Here is a 24,398-nt window from a genome sequence, read left to right on the forward strand (position 1 = left end):
CAGATGAAACCTTACTGAAAATATGACTCTAATATAAATGCCCAGGTATTTAAATATCACATATTTTATTATGGCTTCAAATAGGGATATAACAGCATTCCTGTGAAAAGTATACAGTATGCATTTGTGGCTCATGGAAACCATCTGACAACAAAGGGCTAGTCAAGTAATCCATAGTGTGTAAACTCATTAAGGATTTTCTCCCCCATCCCACTGGGTAATGCATAACGCTGTTGCTAATCTTCACTATACAACAGAGTCATTCATCTTATTCTATCCTGAGCTAATTTTACAATAAACCTTTCTTTGCTGAAGGGGAAAAGAATGGCTCCCTGAATTCCAAATCTTGTGTTGCAAAGTAAAAGATTTCACTGAAGCCTGCAAGTTCAGGTTAAGAAACAGACCATAGAGTCAAAATTCATGGAGAATCTGAACTGTTCTCATGCACGTGCCTGCCAGACAGAGCTATCCCATAGTGTCATATACCTTCTGCAATTTTATTTGGACAGAGAGGAATTATACATCTATGCTTGCAACAGAATTTAGGCTTCCTGTTGAAAATCATTCCTCAAATGGTATCTTAATGCCTCACATCAAAGTAAGTTTAACTCAGATTCATCAGAAGTGAGCCATCACACACCCTGCTCCAAGTTTTATACCTGCAACATTTGGTTGATGCATGCATTTTCATTTTGTGACTATAATTGCTTTGCAGTTCTTTGCATATGTGGAAGAGCGAACAAAGACAGAACTCAACTGTTGTATGTATCTCTTTACATCACCCTAAAAGTGCTTCACTTCTAGTGCAGTAAATTTACACACGTGAGTCGCTGAGATCCTTTAGAGCTGCTCAGCCTGAGTAGAGTGAATGTGCAGGGAACAGGCACCGTAGTGGGGCAGGTTCTGCCAACTGATTCACTTCATCTGAATGAATCACATCTCACATTGATCAATTCTACAGAGGCCTGCCCCAACCTCCACTGAATTTGCCAGGGCAGTTTGATTTTGCAAACAAAACAAAACAAAACAAAAAAACAAGGAGAAGTCATATTCCCTTTTTCCCTTACAGAAAGATTGTTTATTTTTATTTGCCATTATGATGACAAATTCAACAGTAATTTCAGTGATGGGCATCTGAGAAGAGGGAGGAAGAATTACCCGGTTAGATGGAGAGGCCTCTAGATGCAAACTGAAGCAACTCTTTAAAAAAAATTAAGCACTGCAGAAACTCATACTTTTTCACCACCCATACTGTGATCACCAAAAGATGGTTGCATATAGATAGACAGAGATAGAGATAGAGATAGAGATAGAGATAGAGATAGGTTTTTCCAATCTGTGGTGTGTGTGATACATAGTGTACAATCTATGGTACTTGTCTTTTATATATTTTATATATAAATAAAATGGATTTTAAAATATAGTGGACATAAATGGCAATTAATCTCCATATGAAGTAATCTTTAATATGTGTTGTGGTTTGAGATCAATCATTCTGCCAGCTTCTCTTCCTCCCAGATTAAATGCAAGTTCTTTCCATTTGTGAAGACATTTACAAATTTCAGATAAGTTCTTATCAAAAGAACAAACTCAGCTAAAATCTCCCTCATCTGCACTGGCCAAGTTCAATAGGTATAGTTATGCCCAGCACAAAGAGGACCATTTTTCTACTTGAGTGCCATGTGGCGTTTAAAGATGATAAATTTGTCAAAAAATCTGGAGGCAGCCCTTGCATAAGCATACCTGAATTCACTGGCATTCAAACCCATTTTAAGGCCAAGCATGGAAACTCCTATGCCTTCGTGGACAGGTGTCAGTTTTGCTTTCTCCAACATATGTTTTTAAATCTTATGTTCTGTCTCCCTTATGACAAATAAAAATAATAAAAATAAGCCAAACAAAATTCTTACCTATCCCTAGTTATGGAGTATATCTTGCAGCTACATTATATTTATCTTTAAACCCTTTAGAATCCTTAAATATAATTTTCCTGGGCACATTCCCTAAAATACAGACCCGAGGGGGCACCAAAGCATAAAAGATCCTGCAAGATGGACCACTCAAGAGCAAATAAAAAGATGGTGATCTTCCTTATGTGAATTCAGCTGACTTCTCAAATAAGGCTTTTCAAAACAACATTGAAGCAAACGGGCTCCATGTGCATCTCTGTGGGATGGGCTTGTCAGGGTGCTTCCTGATGGAGGCTGCCTAGCTCTGCCAGTCAAATGATATTGTGCAGCTCCAACCTAGGGGGGGTGAAAGTGATTGAGTGTTGAGTAATGTCTGTTGGTTATATCTAGATTGATTTATTTATTAAAAGCTTTTCTAACCCATCCACCACTAGCATCTCGGAACAGCTTTTTAAAAAATAATTATAATGCAGTATTAAAAACAGGATCCACAGGAGTTGTTGTTTATTCAACTGTTACATAAACTGAGAATAGACTTCACAATTTGTTGAATACCCAACCCCAATAATCCAAAATGGTATCCTGCAAATTGGTTTTGTTACTAAATCACTGCATCCAGTAAGACAAAGAGATGCTGAGGTGGCACATAACAAAGCAGTTCTTTGTAACCCTATAAGCTGCCAGAAAGGGGGACTGCTTGGAGATATACACAAAATGCTCTGACCCTCTTGGAGGAAGAGTGACATATAAGACAATGAACTAATAAATAAATGCACAATATTATTATTATTATTATTATTATTATTATTATTATTATTATTATAACATTTCTATGCCGCCCCTTGCTGAAGCCTCGAGGCGGCTTACAACACAATAAAATACATTGAAATACAATAGAACATAATAAATTACCACTAAATACAAAAATGCAAAAAATACACTGAGATACAAACATAATAATATAAAATTAAAATTAACAGTATAAAATAAGTGAATAAAGAATACTGGGGGAGAAAAGAGAAGGAAGAAGAAGTTGCCCTGGCCAGATCATATATTTTAACAATTCAAATGATGTTTAAATAAAAAGGTCTTTACCTGGCACCGAAAAACCAGTAACGACGGTGCCAGGCGGACCTCTTTGGGGAGTGAATTCCATAGGTTGGGCGCCACCGCAGAGAAAGCCGCAATAGACAACAACATGCATAAATAAGTGTGTTCAAGAATCTCCATTAATTGCCTCTGTCAGGACCACTGCTTATGACATCTTTTCAAATACTTATTCTGATACTCACATCTTTATTTTATATTTGAGTGTTTGATTTGCCTATCATGCACACAAATAATAGCAAATATGAGTATCACACCTTGTATGAAGGGCACACCTACATCTAAATCTCTGCTTTCCACTTAAAAATAGAGATAAACAAATACCTCATTCCTTCCCCGTTTGCCATTTTATATATGACATGTTTCTATATATTTTAAATGGAAGCATGCCAGTTTAGATAAACATTCACCTTAGAAACCTTGGATAAGATATACCAACAGAGTGACAGGTCAACCAATATTGATAAACATTCAGTGACACTGTGAAATTAAATCCTTTTGGAGAATGGCTAACTCAGAATACCCATCGCTAGGGTCATGCCATAAGAGGAAGTTGTCACCTTCACATCTCTCTGAATGAGCTGGGTTGCTGCTGTTCAAAACCAAACAGTCACCTAGCCAGCCTGGCCTGATCAAAGACAATGTTTGTAATAAATGCTATCATCTTTAGCAACATTGCTTTATGTCATTGGTGAGAAACTACAGACCCATGGAGTCCCAAGACAACTTCCAAGATTCTTTTTTCACCCAATGACAGATTAGAGATTTCCCAACAGTTCTCACTTATTACCACCACCATTTGAAAAGGAAAAGGGGGGTTTCTTCTCCTATGGCTTAGTTACTATTAATAAGAGCTTCAAGCCAAAGGTGCTAGGGATCTGGGGTGGTTTTGTCCCCTCCCCTTTGGCACCAATCATTACTCAAATGCAGTCCCTTAGAAAAAAATCCCACCCATTCTGCATGTGTGCTATGCCTATCTCTCTCTAAGTGTGTGTGTGTGTGTGTGTGTGTGTGTGTGTGTGTGTGTAGCTTAACATACCCACAGTTTACTTTACCAATACACCAACAAATGTTCAAACAACCACATCTCAGTTTTAATCAGAAAGGCTCAGTGAACATTTCAACTAACACACACTGTTGTCATGTGCTCTTTTCACAGGCACCTGATTCACAGAACACGAAAGCACTGGCTATTTACTTAAGTTAAGTGATGGTATCAAAAAGTACACAGCATGATTAATACATTACATTTTATCACAAGGACACATAATCCATGCAAACCAAACTTTCATAATAATTTGTCCAATTCTAACCAATGAAACACATTTCTGATAATGAAACAACACCCAATTATGAAATTACACTGGAGCCTAATGGTTTTAATAAAACCTTCACAGTTCTGAATCTAGTGTAAAAGCACAAGGCTTACAACCCCAGCTGTAAACAAATAAATGGGAACTACTTCCACATTATATGCTAGGATTGGAGTTCATGGTTCATATTTGATTTGAATTCTTTGCTTAAAGTAAATGCATTCTGCATTCCACACTAAATGTACCACTAGTTTACATTAGAGGTATACAAAGCAACAGTGACATCCAGTGGTTTTTATAGGTAAATTACAAACATTTTTCCTTGGATCATAGGGGCTGGCATCCTGCTTTCTCAATCAGTACGACTCTCCAACCTTGACATCATTCACTAGTTGTACACAACAATATGAGAGTATGATGTCTTGAAAGGGAGAGGGAGATTACTCATGCTTTGTTTTACTGCCAGGCAGTGGAAATTTTATGACGCTCCAAAAAAAAAAGTCAGAGAGAAGATTATATAAGATGTCTTTGGAGGGCATAAGCAAGAACTTATGCATAGATTATCTGTAAATGAAAACTAGTGGCTTAATTATAAATAGTCTAAATCCAGCTCTATTCATGGGAAAACAAGGTGTTCATGTGCAACTAGTTGCAGTTAAAATCTAGATGCATATTTGAATCTACATTAGAATGTGATTCCCCTCCAGAGTAATGCAATACAGATAGGCTCAGCAGTGTACGGGACAGTGGTTTGCAAGGATGAAATCCTAGGATATTCTGCTTAGAATGGATGCTGACAAAATCTGCCACTCCCTCACAGACTTTCCTTTTCTTTCTGAGTTGAGCTGCAATCCTCTTAATAGTTGATGGGGTTGGGGCGGGGTAGATTTTCCTAGCAACAATTTATGGTTTTGTACTATCCCTATGTAAAGTATTTTGGGGTGGCCTGATCATTCATGGACAATTAAGACCAATTCACCTTATAAAAGACCTGCTTCTGATGCAGATGAAAATGTGCAGAACAGGTTTGCTGATTTAGATCAACACAGCTGTCTGTATATTTGGACCTGCCTCATAGGCTTCACTATGGAACTGTCATGATTAACAGCTGCACTTCAAAACTTACTCCTATGCCAATGGATAAACTGCAGCCTCATTCACACTGAAACCTGCACTGGATTCATGTTGGTGGTTGCCAACAGGGGTGGGATAGGTTTGATTTTGTCTCCAGACCACCAACAGCCAGAATCCAGCACCTTACCTTCTCACACTAACAGCATTCTGAAGCCTCAGCAAACCAGGCAGAATCCGTTCACTGGCTCTACAGTGCCCTCTGGGTTGATAGCAATACTGTCAGCTGACCTCACAAACCAATCAGGATCCCCCACACACAAAAAGGTCCATTCAAGCCGCTGTATGACCAACTTGTAATCAGGGCTGTTAAATGAATTTGCTGCCTTCTGAATTCTTTTCTGTCTGCTCTGAACCCTGCTCACTGGCCCATTATATCAATAATCTTTAGTCTGTACCCATTTGGGCTTTCCTCAGGCTGTTTTTAAGTTTCTTTTAGCTCTGTTTGTTTGTGCTCAGTGTTTTTGCTTACCTGATTTGTATCTATAAGCAGATGCGGCCCTCTAAACAAGAGTTTCCTATCTCTGACTTCTGTCTGTCCAGAAAATATTACTTACTAGTTAAATTGGGAAGGTAATAAAACATAAGGTTGGTTTTCCTTTGCACTCTGGAGACCAGAACCTAAATTCAAAAGTGAGAAAAAAGTAAGTAAGTAGTCAGGTGTTTTGGACTTCATCTCCCAGCATTCCTGACTATTGGCTGCACTGGTCAATGGATCTGAAGTTCAAAACCTCTCATGATAAACCTTCTATCCAGCCCTGGTCTAATTAATTTATGGCATAAGCTTATTCATATCTACTCAGAAGTAAACCTGTTCCATTCAATGGGACTTGTTCTTGGGTAAGTCTGCCCAAGATAGCAATGCTAGCTGGATGCAGTGATGGGTGAAGAAATGGTATGATGGGCCATTCCATCAGTTCTTTTGGAAGTCCAGCTCCATCAGGCATCTGTCTCAGCATGCTTTATGGCAAGCTACAGCAGGGGATGCTGAGGTATATGGCAGTATTGCAGTATTGCAAGATCAGCTGAAAAAAAGGGCAGAAAGGGGCATCCAAAAGGGCTGAAGGGCTGGAGCAACTCCTCTGCAAAGAAATGTTGTAGACTTGGGTCATTTGAGCTTAGCTAGTTGTTATGGATATATATTGCCTTTCCCATCACAGGCAGTAGCCCTCTGTACTTCAGTTAATGGGAAACACAAAAGAAGCATTCTGCAGCACTCATTTCCTTCTTGTGTAAGCCCCACAGGCCTCTACTTTAGCAATGTGGGAACACAATGCTCACTGCTCACTCAGGCTTTCGGTTTGATCCAGCAGGGCTCCTCTTACATTCCTCCCTTTCCATTCTCTAATGTTTCAAATTTCAAGACTGATCTATAACTTAAAAAAATATGTAGTTTTGGTTATTCAGTGTTTTGTTTTTTTTAAACCCTGGTTTAATTTATTTTAATCTGATAAATAAAACTTTTATTGTAGAGCGCCCAGAGTTTGTTTTAATGCGCAATATACAAATTAATAAATAAATAGGAAGCCTGGATATTGCAAGATTTGCAAAAGCCAATCAGCAGAAGTGTTAGGACAGAATAAACCCAGTTTTACACAATGAGCCACTAGGAGAGGCTCTCCTGTAGAAAGAAAAATGTGTATATGCGTAGAGGAAATGCTGGAGATTCTCTGCATCAGGGGTTCCCAACATCTTCTATGTCCCGCACCACTACAAAAAGTTTGATTTATGTTTGCACTTCCAACAAAAGTAATAATACATTTGAAGATGAAGAAGTCAAATTTCTAGTTTTTGAACCACAAATTGAACCACATACAATACTGAGGGTGAACAAATTGAAAGAAAAAAATAAGCCTTTAACACAGTGCAAAAAAACTTAAATATAAATTGAGCATTTAGGAAAAAATGTAAACAGTAAAATCAGTCCCATGTGTGAGCATAAAATTCAATGACTTCTTTGTTTCTGTTTCTCATTCATGATTTTGTCAAAAGCTGGAACTATCTTGCTGATTGCAATCTGCAAGTCTGCCTGTGGATTCAGGCAATTCCTAGATTTTGTCTTGATTGACAAGAGAACTGAATCCATATGCTAACAAATTAATAATAAATTTTATTATTGGGATAATTTTTGTTGAGAAACAATGATTTGGCAATTTTAGTGAATCGCAACACAGCCTTCCTCTTTGTCATGGCCCCTGAAATGCCATCCCATACCCTCTGGGTTACAGGTACCCCAGCTTGGGAACCTCTGTTCTACATGAAGTGTTTTATCCAGTGGCATTACTACAGCTTCTGCTGTTTTCTCTCTGGGATGAAGAGTACATCTTTTCCATGTGTCCCCCCCCCCCCCGCAATTCAATTTATCTGCCTTTCTCTTTGTTTTATTAAAAACGCATGAAATCATGCTGCAATGCAGTGTGTTGCGAAAGATGCACAGCCATTTTCTGGCACTATTTATTTAAGAAATAAATTGCACTTTCCTCACTTAAAGAAAAGCATGAAAATGGCTGGAAATCACAGGAGAGGTCCTGGAGGATATTAATGCCATCAGAAGGACCTGAAAACTTCTGTGAGATGGGTTGGTAAGGTGAAGTGGTCTTTTTATGTGATAAATCATCTAAAGACCCAGAATTTCTTACCTCCAATAGGGCATCCTGTATAGCTGCAGTCTAAAATTCTATAGTCCTGAAAAAGCTGGTGCAAATTATTATTTCAGAAGTGTAAACCAGCTCACTGAAGTAAGCTTTATACCTATGTGGAGGAAAGTAAAACTGTGCCTGATTATAGCGAATTCATCCTGCTAGCTTTCCGCCAGTATCTCTGGGTCATTCTACCCATAAAGCTCAGAGAAACCATGTCTGCAACTCTGCCAGGCATATGCTCTTTTCATTTACAGTTTATGCCAAGATCTGTTTGTCTACCTTCTGCCCCTGCCTGTTGCTTCTCCTTTCTCTCTGGCTTGCTATTCTTAATCAACTTCCTCTTTTGCTAGTCAGTTGAGGCACATAATACTAAAGCACAGCTGAGAAAAGAACTAAAACATATTAATGGATATTAATTTGACATTCAGTAGATTTTAGAATCCAGTTTTAACTTTTGACTGTCAGATTAAACTTTGTTTTGAAGAATGAAATTTGGTGGACACTTTTAAATAAAGTCTTGTTATTCTTTTTAAGGCAATAATATTAAGTACTAATTCGCTGTATTCAGTCCTTCTATGGGTGTGTACATCTTTGTGTGTTTAATTATGCCCAAAACAACATTTTTCGTAACTGGGAACACAGGGACAGGAAAGAGGAATCAAAGTTGCAAGTAAATATGAAGCAGAAAAATTAATCTTTTGGATTGCAGAAAGACATTACCTTCCTCACTCCCCAAGAAGTGCGGTCTTGACAATCACCTAGGGTGCCTTATGAGAGATCACTGTGAACACTTTTGGCTTACCTTGCATATATTGGAGCCAATGTAGATGTCTATTTCCTTTGTTTTTCCCAAAGGGGAATTTCATCATGAGCTGTGCTAATGATTATTATACTAATGAGAAATAATTTTATTCCCTTATATCAGCTTTGCTGACATGCTATCATAAAGCAGCCCGCAGCTATTATATTGCCTGGACACAGTTTTATAAAGCAGCCACTAATGAGCAAACATTGCAAAACTTTGTTACCTGGATACCTTGTCCAAATAATTGTGTTACTCAAATTACTTTCTATAGTTAACCGTCTAGCCTTTGGTATGGATTTTGAAAGTCCCTTCCTGAAAGATCTCCAGAGGTCTTAGTTCCATGCCTCTACCTCAGCCTTTCTCACATGTTCTGTAATAGGCACCAAGCGACAATGCTATCACAATATTATTAGGATAGATTAACATGATTAATTTGTTGGCATTGCAATTGCTGATGCCTACAGAAGGGTGTGAGCAGATCATTTTCCTTCAACAAGCTATACAGCTCATGCTGTAGTAGCAAATCTGGCTTTGACACAGGTTATTTACTTGCCCAGTGTGCACTTTCTCACCTTTCTACTGCCTTTCATGGCTCAGAATTATCTTGCTTTTATCAAAGTACAAAATACAAGGGATTTCCTACTGTAATGCATCTGATTATATTACCCTGAAAGCTTTATTCCTAACATTAGGTGCATCCTAGGGCACAACTGGGCATAATTTGGATCTACTGATAGACTACTGGGTGAGTTGCAGTAATTTGATGAAAGCTTTGAACTCCAACTGTTTAATAATCAAACATTATTAGATTCATGACCAATGTTTATTTGTACTTGTACATGCAGTTAATCTCTGAGCACTACTTGGCATTTGGTTCTGTTCCCTGCCCCACCCCCACATTATTTTACACCAGAATTTAGTAGAGCCCACAAGCCTGAGGACAGGTGGCACTTACAGACTCTCAATTCATACAACTAACAATGTGCACGTAGCCGGGAACACACTGCTCTTGGGGTCTCCTTCTTATGTGTAATACTATGTCAACATGACACCCAAGGCCAAGAGGAGATAAGCAGCAAAAGTCATCCAGTGGCTTTTGTTCTTCACGGTAAACATTCTCAGAGCTGATTTTTGGATGTATGTGTATAAAAGAGGATGGTTGCTTTTGCTCTGGGAACCTCTCAGCTTTTCTTGTTGATAACCCCTTTGTTCCAGAATAAAGTTCCCTTTTGCAACATAATAAAGGTAGTAGGAATACCAATTATGAGGTACTATACATAGTACAATGGGGATATACTTTTTTATTTAGCAAAACTAGTCATGGCCATTCTTTTAAGTAACAACCCCCCCCCCCAAGTACTGTGGAGGATCCCTAGAATCACTAGATAATAGTTAATCCATTATTTCTAAACCCTTACAGTGCTGATTTCTATGTAAAATAGCCTAGCTCTATATAGAACAGCAAAGCTGAATGCATAATTTGGAACATTCAGCCACTCTCTTCTTGGGTCTTATTTGTCCTTACTGCGATATTTTCCCATGAAGTCTTGAGGTAGAACCAGATACGTCACATAGGAACTATAAGATGGAAGGAAGAGCTTAACCTCTGTCCTCCCCCACTTTTTCTTTGCAACTGCTTCTACCCAACCAGCTTTCCCTACAATGACCTTCCCAAACTGTGGTTCCTAAATAGCACATGGTGGAAAGGTAGCAGGGGAGGGATTGCAAAAGACAAAAGATGCATTAAGCACCTCCAGCGCTATCCATTAACCTGGTATGAATGGTTACTGAAGTCTGCTGTAACCTCTGTAAGCCACAATGTGCCATGGGTGAGCCCAGGTGGCAGGAGGTGCTGGAGGATTAAACAGCTCTCAGGTAACCCTAAACAGACCATGGATTGTTTAAGTTATTTTAACCCTTCAGCAATGCCTGCTGCCTGGGTTTTGGTGATATAACAAACCATGGCAGCACCCTCCCCTCAGGGCTGAATATTTAAAATAGCTGCCCGAATGTTCCACACCCTGGGTTCAGTGTGCTTCTCATGAAGATCTCTTTTTCCCTGACTTCGTGCTTGAGCACTAGATATTAAGCTCATTGGTATGATATATGGGCATCTTCTAAAATCCTGAGTTTCCACTCCACTACATTTTTGTTGCTGCTTTTGAACTCAGGCAGTCACTGAGACATTCAAAGAATTAGTTCAGAGTAAGTTACAAGGGATGGTATAAGTGAATGCTGAAAACCTAAAGCACTACTAAATGGAAGGGACTAGAGTTTTTCCCTTTCTAAATCCGTCATTGCAATTTTGTTTATTTAGATAATTTGCACCCCATGTTTGGCCCCCAAAGAGACATTTAAGGCAGCAAATTTTCTTGGCTCTGGTTTCTTGATGCTACTGTAAATGTAGTTGATGGCTGCAATTCAGACGATGCGCACCATGACAGAAGCCAGAGGTACCCAATTGTTGGCAGTGAAATCCCTTATGTATGCAATGCTTTGCCTTCCATGACTGACTTATACCACAGTATTAATTGAGAATACCATTAAAGAGGAATAGTTGTGGTGAAAGTGAGCAGGATCAGAATTCATTTGCTCTTTCAAGTGCTTTGGTGCTACTCAGAATCCTTCATTTGAGTCTCGAGCTTTTGTTAAGTAGCTGTATTTTCTTATCTGAGATGGTGAGCAACTTACAGGTATAAATTAACTGCACCTCAGTCAATCAATGAACATTTCAAAAGTTATACCAAAAGGGTTGCTGGAAAATACAGACTTTATATCAGTTTATCCAGAGCTGTGATCTTCATCCTCACATGCACACAAGGTTCCTTTTGACCCTTCTGGAGGGGAAATATATATATGACTAACTGCATTTCCCATAACTGAGAACAAGAGAACTTCACTCAAACCAATTCTGCTGGATTAAAGTTAGGTTGTTTACTGTTGATATTTTATACAAATTTTATACAAATTTTCAAGAGAACAAATATATCAGGAATAAACATATCTTTGGCTTGTGCTACATTCTGAGACCCTTGACCATACTGATTTCTTTACTGACTGGGGTATGCTAGAAGCTGTAGGATTTTTTTCTATCTAAACATGCAAATGATTGCATCTTAAATATGTTATATTGATCCTTCATGTTTTCTTGGAATACTTGTGGTAGTATCATTCAAATTTGCATATATTTTACTACACATATGACATATTTCAGAGCTGGAAATAAATAGTATAGATAAAATAATATCCAGATAATTTATCATACAGTAGTTTTTGATTTACCAAAAATGTTTTCATTACAAGTTAAAATGGACTGAATCTTTGCTTAAATGTTCACATAGCTCTTTTACTGCAAATTGCAGGCTACTTACACATTTTAGGAAAAGAACTTTGTACTATATGCATCAAAATAAAAAAGATACTTTTTAGACACATTTTTCTGTCCTCAGAATTATTTTCCTCATATCTTCCCACCCAGATCTTTCAACACATATCAGTACATACTGCTTTTTGTAAAAAGTTGTTCAACATGTAAAAATAAATTATCCATAAATTAAGTATTTGAAAGTTATTTTTCAATTGGTTGCCATAGCAACTGCAATCAGATCACTATGACTAGCACACAAGTACTTAAAGCTATAATCCTATATCCATTTATTTGGGAATAGGAAGTAGGTCCCACAGAACTCAGTGGGACTTACTTTTCAATAGGCATGAATCAAACTGCATCATAAAATACCTTATGTAATTTTAAAAAATCTATGAATGATTTCTATTATTTAGGAAAAAACCTTCTTGATATACAGCTTAAGTAGCTTGTGTGTCTTACTTTTTAAAATTATAACCAACTAATGATTTTTCTTTTTTTTAGTGATTCTATCATCTCAGAAGCAAATAAAAATATTACAGATAATTTTAAGAGTCTATACTGATAATACCTGCTTACAAAGTATTTCGCCTGATCTTTTCAGTCTTCTACAGAGGAAATAAAGCAACTAAACTTGAGTAACACTTGCCTGGTGCTTTGAAACCCAGCACTTTCACTGTTATGCATGAATCATTTCTCTGTCTGCATTAGAAATGAAAACAAACCAATGCATATGTTAACACTGAGTGCACGCAGTCAAGCTGCCTGATATTTAATTCTCCATGAAAATAAAGCTGAGCCTTGAAAGCGCTACATCAGAGCAAGAGTCAATTTCTAATTAAAACTTCTATTAACAATATTTCACTTATTATAAAATGTTTGGTTAATATATCTGTTACATTTCAAATGTCATTCTTGTTTTATTCTGATAGATCATATGATGCTGGGCAGCCACTCCAAAACTCAGGTGAGCACAAACCATTGCTAAAGTGCTTCCCATGTTGTTTCTGGCCTCCTGCAAAAGAATGGATTAAACACACACAACCAGCCATGCTTCCATATTGTAATGAAGGTGGATTTCATGAGTGTTCCTGGTTTCTTAGTAAGGTCCAGGCAGTATGATTTGGCACCCATGAAATCTTTGTGCAGCTAAAAATTATGGCCACTTCTAAAGCATGGGGCGGTTGCTTCTTAAAGAGCTTGGGTTCCACATTTCTTTCAGATACCTTTTCAAACTAGCTAAGCTTTAATTGATATCCATGTATACCCAATTTAAATATGTTGACTGTAAAAATATGCAAATGAAGCATCACTTTTAGATATTAAATGCTGAGTATCCAGGTAAAACAAGACAGAAATAGTAGTACCATTACATCAATAGAGATTGCCCACATAACACATCTAACATACACGAGTAATAGAGTTGGATCCAAAGTAAGTCACACTTTATGTTCTATTAATTTCAGTAAGATTTGGTCTGTATCAATTGCATAACATGTGTAAGAGGTAAATAGCTGAGTTTAAGAGCATAGAAATAAATGAGATAAAGGAACTGTAACCAGAGTCCTTTAAATCCAACAAGTCTTAGAATAGTGTGTACCCAAGATCTAAAGTAAGATGGATGATAACAGGAGAGAAAATCTTGTTTGTTTATTTATTTGTTTATTTATGGCTTTTATAGACTGGCATCTCGGGATGGTTTACAGCAAAGCAACAGATAAAATAGAGCACAGCATCCAATAGTTCAATAGTATAAAAACCACATTAAAACCGATTAAACATTAAAGTAACGGGAAAATAAAAAGGGTTTCATCTGGCACCGAAAAGAAAAAAGTGTTGGTGCCAGACGAACCTCTCCGGGGAGTATATTCCATAATCGAGCCACCACTGCAGAGAAGGCCCTCCTCCAGATAGCTACCCTCCAGATCTTTTTCAGGGAGGGCTCCCAAAGAAGGACCTCTGCCTCAGATCTCAAGGGACAAGAGGGCATATAGGGAAGGAGGCACTCCTTCAGTTATCAAGTATCCAATCCAGGATCTTTTCAACAGTTATAAGAAATAAAGAGTGAGGTATACATTTTAACAACACATTTTTTAAAAATTGATGAATGTAGCATCTTCTATGCCTTAAAAGGGTATCAGAGACTATGATTATGGGCTGGCTGTATCTGACCAACATATCGCAACACCTTGCTTTCCTTTAAAGCATTGCATCTAGCACCAGTGTGATGCATGGTTGGTACACTTCCAAGTCAACCTGCTTGCTTTTAAATATAATTGAATGTACATTGTGTTGTTCCTTCAAGTGATAAAGATATCTTCAGTCATCAGTCTGCTTTCCTGTTTATTACCCTAGCAGAGAGAACTTCCATCCAATTTTGCTGAATCCCCGTCTTCTGCAGCCTTCCACACTTTACCCCCTTCTGTTCCAGAGGATCTTCCAATCCTCAAGAACAGTTTTTTGGAGGGGGCGTTAGGTGGGTAAGGATGCCCCATGTTACACAAACAGAAGCACATTCCACTAAGCCATCACTAAAATACTATTGGATAAAGCCTTGCACTTAGTTATCTTTGAGTTAGTTTTAGGAACACCTGATACCTGCCTTCCTTAACTGGGCCATTCAAACTGGGGTAGCAATTTAGTTATGTGGAACCCAACACCACTGTTCCTTTGGGGTGGGGACAGGGGAGGTGGATACAGTTATTCACTTAACAAAGCAACAGTGCATAATATGATAAATGCAGGGAAGTGTTCCCTGGCAAGAGAAAGACAAATAAATATAATGCTAAAGAGCCACGTCAGTTGTCCAGAAAACAAGTCCATGCACATTTTTCTTGATCCCTTACTAAAACCATTTGCCATGAATACTTAAGATTTGGATGCAACACTAAACCATCGTTTAACATTAAGTCAACAAGCCTATTTGAGCCTTTAGTTCCTGTGCTCCCTTGTCCCTTTTCGCCCTTCAGAGCAGCTACAAGCAGGAGATTAGAAGCATCTGCTTCCTGTTTAACACTAGTTTATCGCAAAATGGAATCACCAACATTTTGATTCAGGTTTATTTTAAATGAACAATCCTTTTAGCTACAATTTATCCTTTTAAAATATAATGATAAATTGTGTTGATGTTAAACAGGGAGCCTATTTCCTCTTTGTGGCTATAGAGAAAAGTTACATGAGCTTTGTGCATTCTCATTTGGAAAACACTAATCATGGTCTAGTGTTAAGTCTGAATTGGGCCAAATACTATATTTAAGATTGGCCCATAAATTCATTACTTACTTCACTTCATTCCTAACAACCCTATAAATAGAATGGTACAAGTATGTGTTGCATAGGTATCCTAACACTAACCCTAACCCTAAACCTAACCCCTTTCCTCCACAGGGCTCAGCATAGCTTACATGGGGTTTCTTTCCTGTCATGAGAAGAAAATTAAGTAGTACATTGCATTCATATTCTACCCTTTCTTCCTTTTTCAAGGAACCCAAGACAGTTTAGTTCTCCACTGCTTTTTTTCCCCTCACAATATCAACCCTATGAAGTGCTTAGGCAGAGTCTGTGACAGGCCAAAGGTCATCCAGCAAGTGTGGACTAGAACCAGGATCACCCAGATCCCTAGCCAAGCAGTCTCACTACTACATGTCCACCAAGCCCTTCATTGCACTTGTACCTCCAAGAACATGGCTTGTACCCCCACCCCATTCTCAAATTTACAATTCAGCCCCATTCCACAGAATGCCATTATGAGCCAACATTATGCAATTTGTTAACCACCCTGAGAGCCTTTGGGCTATTGGGTGGGATAAAAATTATTTACTAAATAAACAAATCTATTAACTAATGTATATGCTGCTGGTATATGGTTTTAATTATAGAATATTCTATTTGCATCCTGTTATATAAAAGGGTCCCCCCTTTTCAAATAGAGTGGGTTATTGCATATAAAATGTGCACTCTAGGCAAGCACATTGCTGTACTTATTATTCTAAATTGAAATAAGTCTTTCTCCGTTTAGATTAGTAACTGCATGATTTTTATATGTAAACACTGAAGTCAGCCACATGTTTATATTTAGAAATAAGTTTAAGTAACAGTCCTGCTTTCTGTAGTACTGTAATTAGTTACATGAGATGAGAAAACAAGTTGTAAATTATGAGGAATTGCAGCATAGAAACATTTAAGATAAAATGTCTACAGGAATCCAAAAGAAGAGTATCTTAGATAGTAAAACTAGAAAACCAAGCAGCCCTATACACATCATATCTAACTTCATGTTTCACTTTGGTTTGTTCATTTTTCCAACATTTGCACACAGCTTTTTTGTAATCAAAACACCTATAAGCAAAGGAATCATTCTTAATCTGCGCTGGCTCTCTTTTTCTTTTTTTAAAACACTCCAGCATATTTTCTCCAGTGTTGAAATATCTGTGTGCAAAGTATTAAAGCCAAGCTATAAACTTCTAGAAAGAAGGATTTATAATGGAAATCAAGAACTAGGTAATCAGTGGGCATATGTTAAAGTATTCTTTTGTACTTTCAAGTTCTGACCCTAGATTTTCAGAGATGGGGGAAACATCAGAATTTCACATTAGGATCATATCATACAAGCCAAAGAAATCACAGTAATCCAGGTTGGTTATGATAAAACTTTACCTCACTGCTAAACAATGTCATTAGCTTGAGTCATCCATTTTCAGGAACAAGGTCAGGTCTGCCAAACCATACCAGCAGTCCTGCACAGCTGTAGGGAATACTTCCTGCCCATTTCTCTGCAACCGTTGCACCAACACAACCATACATTTTAAATTGAACGTGATGTTGTTCAGATGCTAACTTCAGTTTACGTTCTTAAGCATGCCAACATTGTTACAAGATGGTTGATGTGCGCCATTCATTGCTCGGTCTAGGGAACAGCAATTCCAAAGAGTCCATGGTCGCGACGGTTAAAGCATTTGTATGAACAAAGCAGTGCCCTAACAGGTAAGAGCTGCAAGTTTCTGCTTGTCTTCATTCGCTTTTAAAAACAAAAAGGAAAAATGCACCATGTAAGGGTACTTTATAGAGTAAATTCATTTTTATATACCACGGTTATATATAAGCTGAGAGCAACTTATGAAATTCTCTTATAACACTCAATATAGTAAATGCACCTTAACATTCAGACAAAATGAACAAAGTGTTGGCCCAAGTTATGTTTAAAATTAAGATTGTTTGTATGAGGGTCACAGCTGCACTAGTACTGCCTTGAAGCACATTTATCACTAAAGCACAAAACGACAGGAATTCTGCATCTGTGGAGAATGAACCAATGCTACATAATCTGGTGGGGAAATGGGCCAGCAGGAGTCCAAGGAAAGCTATTTTATTGGATGTGATTCAAAAACCTATAATTGGAGGAGCAGAACAGTGAAACTGAAAATCAAGATGTCATACCCCAGTGATGAGGTGTTAGAAACAGCATCAGACTTGCCACTTCAACTCACATCTCTAGAAAGGGCAGCCTGAAATTGTTCTTTTAGAGACCTTCCCAGGAGATATATCAGATTATATTATGAAGCGAAGCAACAAATTTATGTGGACACTATGAAGTTCTGTGATTTTAGGTCTGAAATGCAGAAACCACATTCTGCATGAAACACATAGCACATGCACACAGGTTTGTAACTTAGGTGCCCTCTCCATGGCAACACTGTTACTATGCTGTTGACTAGCTGAGTGGCACTGCTATCAAGTCTTCCTTCTGAGATGTGGCCAGTGCTGATTTTCCTCTGTTGACACTGACACCTAGGCAAGGAGAAATACAGCATTGTTTATACCACATGCACACAGAAAGAGGGATGAGGTGTATTGCAAAACAAAGCTTTTGTCACGTCCAAACCAATAATATCCAACAAAGGCATGGTATGTGAGTGGCCATCAAATCAGAACCTGAAACTACATAGTTTGGACAAACCGATGTAGGTGTTACATCTGGATTGACAAAGTCTTGTTTGAGGAATCCTGCTCAGAGGCCAGAATCTGGGATAGTACCTGAGGATTCTGAGCGATGGGAAGGGAAGCCAGACAAACCTATGCATACTTAAGGTAGCCCACTGCCATGGGTCTTGACAGGTCTAGCAGAATTTTAACAAGCAAAAGGGACCAGATGGTTTATTTCCTACCCTTCTGGTGTCTAATGCAACCTAATGGTTGCCTTTCAAAACTTTAAAAAAAACATGTAAAGAAGGGGATTACACAAGTTCATTCCATTGGTAAATTGCTGTAATAGTTATGTCCTCACTATCTTAGGCCTAATCATTGCTTTCTCTCCTGTGCTCAGCAGAAAAAGCAAAAATTGTTGCTCTTCTTTTTTAACCTCCTAAATCTAAACAATGGGAACAGCTTTCTGTTCTACCTTAGACTGCTCTACCTTAGACTAGGGGTGGGTGACCTGTAGCCCTCAGCCTAGGTCTGATTCATGGAAGTGGAGGACGCCCAGAAGCAAAGAAGTGGGGCATGAAGGAAGCTGAATGGCTACAGCAAATGAAAGAGTGGGGCAAGGGAAAGCCCCTTGATCAACTCAAAACTCTGGCAAGGAGAGAAAAAATGGGGCAGGGAGAACTGAATGGGAAAGGAGAGCTTTCATCACAGCGCAGTACCTTCTCCTACCTTCCATCTTACTTTGTCCATGCAGATGTCATGACCTCAGCAAGTTTATTGGCCAGTATAGCTTCCCTAGTTTTTCATGAGACTTGGAAGTTACGGTATATGCCAGCATATAAGGTGACTCACACATATGACAAGGTTGATATTTTGGGCTGTTACTCTAATGTTTGTTATATGCTGGGTGTATAAGACAACCACAAAATTTTGCTTCATTATTTTCAGTTTCAAGGGGCTCATATGCCAGAAGTTTCTATACTCTCATTATGTCACATTACCATATTCTAGCTAATAGTCACATTCCCTCTCTGATTTAGAGGTCGGTGGTGACCTGCAAGAGGGCTGGTTGACTGGGGACAGTTGGTCAAGGAGGACACCTGGCACCTATACCACAGACAGACATGAGGGGCTGGGCATGCAGGGATCGGGCGAAAGGGAGGAGACCAACACAGGCAGTGAGTGACACAATGCAGAACAAGCTCCTCCAGTACCCCTAAGAAGGGTTTTAAAAAGATTATTAATAAACAAAAATGAGCTTGTAAATACAATTGTCTTTATTATCTATCATTTTTAAAAAATAATGAATATAATATGATGAAGAAATTTCACCTGGCATATAAGATGACTGCCTCCTCCCATTTTTGCCTCATTATTTCTGGTTTTAAAAGAGTCGTCTTATATGCTGGTATATATGGTAAATAAATATTGGTTGGAGGCAGAAGAACCACATAACTAGTTCTGCATGCTCAAGGAAGTTTTGGGGTTCTGTTTTGCTACTAGTAGCTTTCCATGCCACATGACAAGCCATCTTAGAAATTAAGGAGACTTGCAAAAGTAGATTGTAATATGGTGTGAAAAAGCAACCCCATTCATAAAGCAACTGTTGGGCATGAAGCTAAAATAACTGTTTGCTGCCTCTCCCAGGAGACTGTGTATTGAGTACAGATACTCAAATAACTATAACTGAGAGAACATGGATGGTCTTCAAAACATACAATCTAATCAAAGGTTTTCCCTGTCTTTTTAAGCTTTCCCCCTCTAACCAAATGGCTTGAATCAAAATATGCCCTTCTGCTAGATGAAAGCATTTTCCATCAGAGGTCTACCTACAACTTAATGGAACAGCATTATGCTTTGTTTACATGTCATTGTCTGCAACTTTTTAAAAGCTCATCCCAAGAGTCATTTTAATAGCTCAATAAAGTTTATAGACTAAAGTTAGTCTGTACTTTTTTATTCAGTATTTCTTACTGATCAATGCAACTAATGGCAAATTGTGAAGCTGTACAGAGATAACTCTTCCACTAGTCCTTGTGCTATTTACAGAGCAGCACTGCTGCATTTTCTATCCTTCTGTTCATGGAGTTTTGGATCTAAGTCTCCATGTTGCTGCTTCTATGGTCTTAATATGCTGTAAGTTCAAAGTCACAAGCATTGTTTTTGTTGTAACTTATCAGAGTCAACCTCATTCCTTGTTATCTGGTGAGGTAATTGTACCCATTCCATAGGAAAATAGCCATAAAATGTTTTAGTTAAAGGTGTTTTAGGTGAACAATGGGTAAAACTAATCACAATATATGAGAAATGCTTTATTGGGGTTCAGCTGAATATGTGATTGAAGGACACTCTCTTGTAAAATTACATTAATTTTCCAAAATACAGAATTTCCATGTCAAACTCTACTGGAGCAAAGCAGGTTCTCTTTCATCTCTTCTGAAAGCAGTTTTTCATTACATTACATCATTTCATGCAGGGCTGAAAGTTCATTAGGCAATACATGTGTAATTCACTCCCTACAGTTATCGTTTTAAGAGGAACTTGGGGAAAGTTAAAAACTGCACAGCTAAGAGAATGAAAAATGAACCATCGTGAGTCAAGCAGTGGAACTGGGGGCCTTCTGTTTGCAGTGATGTTATAAACTAGGGACTTGGCCACTAAACATAAGAGATCCATCTCAAGTCAGGTTTGTAGTCAGTCAGATCCTTGAAGCACATGGTCAACAACTTGTACTTCCCTCCTTTCCTTTCTTTTCTATCCTTTTTTACACTTGCACTCATTTTTTTTTATTCTTAGAAGTAGCGTGTTCCAGTTTAAATTTTTATCCATTCAGGGAAAATATTTTGCTTCCTTTGTTTTTATTTGCTTCTACATACTACACTTTTATTGTACCAGCAAATTTATCTATTATTCCAAACATCTCCCAAGTGTATGGCCAAATTATTGTGAATAATTCTAAGAATATAACTATTCTTCCTGGTTATATATCTTTCTAAGGAGAAAAAGAGAGAATGCAACTGAGTTCCAATCCTTTTTTGGTCTATGAATACATGGGTATAAACAAGTACGTTTAAATTTGCAAGTGTTATGAAATTCAATTGGACATTTCCTTTGTTGCTGAACATGATTCTTTGTCATTTGATCCAAACGGAATAAGTTTCATTGTCCCTACCTTTGTAAAATGATGCACTTTTCATAATGCCACAGTGGTCATTCTTAACAGAGGAGGGAGAAAACACAGAACATCTAAAGGAGCACTTCTTCCCGCATGTGCCCGTCCAGCCCTTAGATCATTGTCAGAGCCCTTTCTAAGCAGCCCTCTCCTCAGAAAATAAGAAGGGTGGTTACAAGGAGAAGGCCTTTTTGACAGTGACACCCCAATTTTGGAACCGGCTCCACAGAGAGTTTCACCTGGTGTCCTCTTTCTATGCTTTCCAACAGCAGGTGAAGACTTTCATTTTCCTAATATTTTAATTGCTAAAATGATGTCATCGGTTTTAACACCTTACCATTTTATACTGTTATATTTTATTGGTGTTTTATTTATTTTTTTATTTAAAACATTTTTATGCCGCCCCCATCGCAACGAAGCCTTGGGGCGGCTCACAACAGAAACAAATACATAAATACATAAATAATAACAATATAACAATAAAAAAATATTTACAAACCCCCGGTACTTCTCGGCTAAAAATTTAAAATCCTATAAATACAAATAATTTAACAATTAAAATAAGTTTTAAATAAAAAGGTCTTAGCCTGGCGCCGAAAAACAAATAATGATACTGTCCTTGCATAAATTGTTAGTCTGTGAAGCTTTATGATGACATGTCTTTGCTTGTTGTAGTGTTAGATTTTATTGTTATATTAACTGCTATTTTAATTGTATATTTTTAAAAACTTTGTAACCTCTCCAGGGAATCTTATGGCTAATTGGGCAGGATAAAAATCTAATAAATAAATAAATGTGCAATAATGGATTATTCTTATATGTTGCAATTCTTACATCAGATGTTAAATGCATTTCTGGAACTCCTACTTTTTGGTATTTATTGATCTGCTTATGAACCCTGTACTATTTCCTGCTGCAAAGACATATACAGTGGTACCTTGGCTCACAAACTTAATCCGTTCCAGGACTCTGGACATGAGCCAAATTGGTCGTGAGCCAAATTAAATTTCCCCAATGTAAATAAGATTAATCCGTTTTAAATCAGAAAAAATGTGAAGCAAAGGACAACAACAAAGATTGTGGCCATCACCCCGCCGCAACCCCAAGCAGAAGCACAAGCACAAGTGCGGCCATCTCCCCGTCCCCCCACAAGCACGACCGAGATCGCGCCTGTCCTCCCTGCATGCACCCATCATCCTGGCACGCGTCCATCATCCCAACGTACTGGGGGGTGGGGGGGAGAGACAGGAGTGATCACAGGAGCAATGGGGAGGAAGAGACGGGTGCAAACAGTGAGCTGGGGGAGGAAGAGATGGGCACGATCTCAGCCATCTCCCCCCCCCACCCCCAACATGATCACAGCCATCTTCCCACTCAGGGGTGAGGTGGGGAAGTGGCCGTGATCATGCTGGTTGTGGGGGGGAGGGGGAATGGCTGAAATTGCACCTGTTTTTCCTGCAGGAGCGCACCTCTGATCACGCACGCCTTCCCTGCACGAACGGAACTTTGATCGTGGCCATCTCCCCACTGTGGGGTGGGGGGAGAGGGCTGTGATCTTGGTCGCCACCCAAAGCAGAGTTCATGACCCAAGTCAAAATTTTTCAGAAATTTTTGTTTGTGACCCTATTTGTTCATGAGCCAAGGCGTTCGTGAGCTGAGGTACCACTATACTGAAAATATGCTATTCTACGCTTTGAAAAAATGACCAGTTCTTTTAAAACAACTCTTTAACACTTTTTATTGTTTTTTCTGTTCTCTCTGTGTGTATAATGTAATGGTTAGGAATCATTAAGGTGTGAATTAGGAATACCCCAGCATCAGCCTGAGAAGCCACTGTCTCTCACTTAGCAATCTAGCATGGGAATGGTATGCTATTGAAGGATTTGCACACTGTAATCAATGAAATACATAAATGTGATCTATTTTAACAAGTTTTTGGCATATCCTATGCCTGTTTACACAGAAAACCTAACATGCTGGCTGCAGGATGCCAGAAGTTATAGGACCTTTTTCCATCTGACTACGCATAAGGTTCCACTCTTACATGATTTCAGACAAAGTAAGTTTTAAATAGAATAAGCATATCAGGTGTGGCTTTCAGGCTTGTGCTAAGTAAGAAAATGGACTGTATTACTTTCTTTGGTTGCAAAGGAGGTAGAAGTTTAAGATGCAATACTATGCATGGTTAGACAGAAAAAAAATTCTTCAGGCCCATACTGGCTGGAGCATGTTGAGAGTTCTAGGACTTTTCTTTCCAAGTTATATAAGATCACACTTTTCAAAACTGTTTTGTGTATTGGGAGGTAGGGGAATGTTGTACTTAGCTCCAGAATTTTAACCAACAGGCATCCATAAGCCTTTATCTTCCTTTGGGAAAACAGGGCAGGAGGGGTGCCAAGCTTGAAGTTGTCCTGAAACCTGCAATACTGCTTTTAGCAGATATCACAAAGAGTTTGTGTGTATATGTGTGTGGGGGTGTGCATTCATATATGTTGCATGAAGAGACTTTAAAAGAAATCATCTCATTACTCAGAAATCATTATTTCTTTCTTCAGGTACTCTAAATTGACTGAACTGTAAAGAGATCAGTATGTGCAAAAAAGGAAATAAGGTTTTAGAGGTATCTAAGAAAGGCAGCTCCTTCATGGATCACTGCCTTGTCGTGGCGAAGGGGCTTGTGCAGCTCAATGAAGCTATGAGATATGCCGTGCAGGGCCACCTAAGACGGACAGGCCATAGCAGAGAGCTCTGACAAAACGTGATCCACTGGAGAAAGAAATGGCAACCCACTCCAGTATCTTTGCCATGAAAACCCCATGGACAGTACCAAAAGGCAAAAAGATATGACGCTGGAAGATAAGCCCCTCAGGTCAAAAGGTGTCCAATTTGCTACTGGGGAAGAGCGGAGGGCTAGTACTAGTAGCGCCAGAAAGAATGAAGTGACTGGGTCAAACCTGAAAGGACACTCAGTTGCAGATGTACCTGGTGGTGAAAGGAGAGTCCGATGCTGCAAAGATCTATACTCCATA

General features: G+C 38.5%; 2 protein-coding genes across 2 annotated transcripts in view; both read right to left on the reverse strand.

Annotated features, from left to right (window-relative positions):
- SLC26A7 (solute carrier family 26 member 7) overlaps positions 1–24,398 on the reverse strand; it is a 157,942-nt gene that overhangs the window by 100,723 nt on the left and 32,821 nt on the right. The window lies entirely within an intron of this gene.
- The window catches only part of LRRC69 (leucine rich repeat containing 69), a 39,809-nt gene continuing 32,321 nt past the window's right edge, over positions 16,911–24,398 (reverse strand). Inside the window, exon 8 of the mRNA XM_044423770.1 lies at positions 16,911–17,292. Within this exon, the coding sequence (XP_044279705.1) occupies positions 17,182–17,292 (111 nt within the window). The 3' untranslated portion in view covers positions 16,911–17,181. The remainder of the gene's footprint in view (positions 17,293–24,398) is intronic.

Source organism: Varanus komodoensis, unplaced genomic scaffold (assembly GCF_004798865.1).
Source record: "Varanus komodoensis strain SLA01 unplaced genomic scaffold, ASM479886v1 scaffold14_1, whole genome shotgun sequence".
In the NCBI taxonomy this organism is placed as follows: domain Eukaryota; kingdom Metazoa; phylum Chordata; class Lepidosauria; order Squamata; family Varanidae; genus Varanus; species Varanus komodoensis.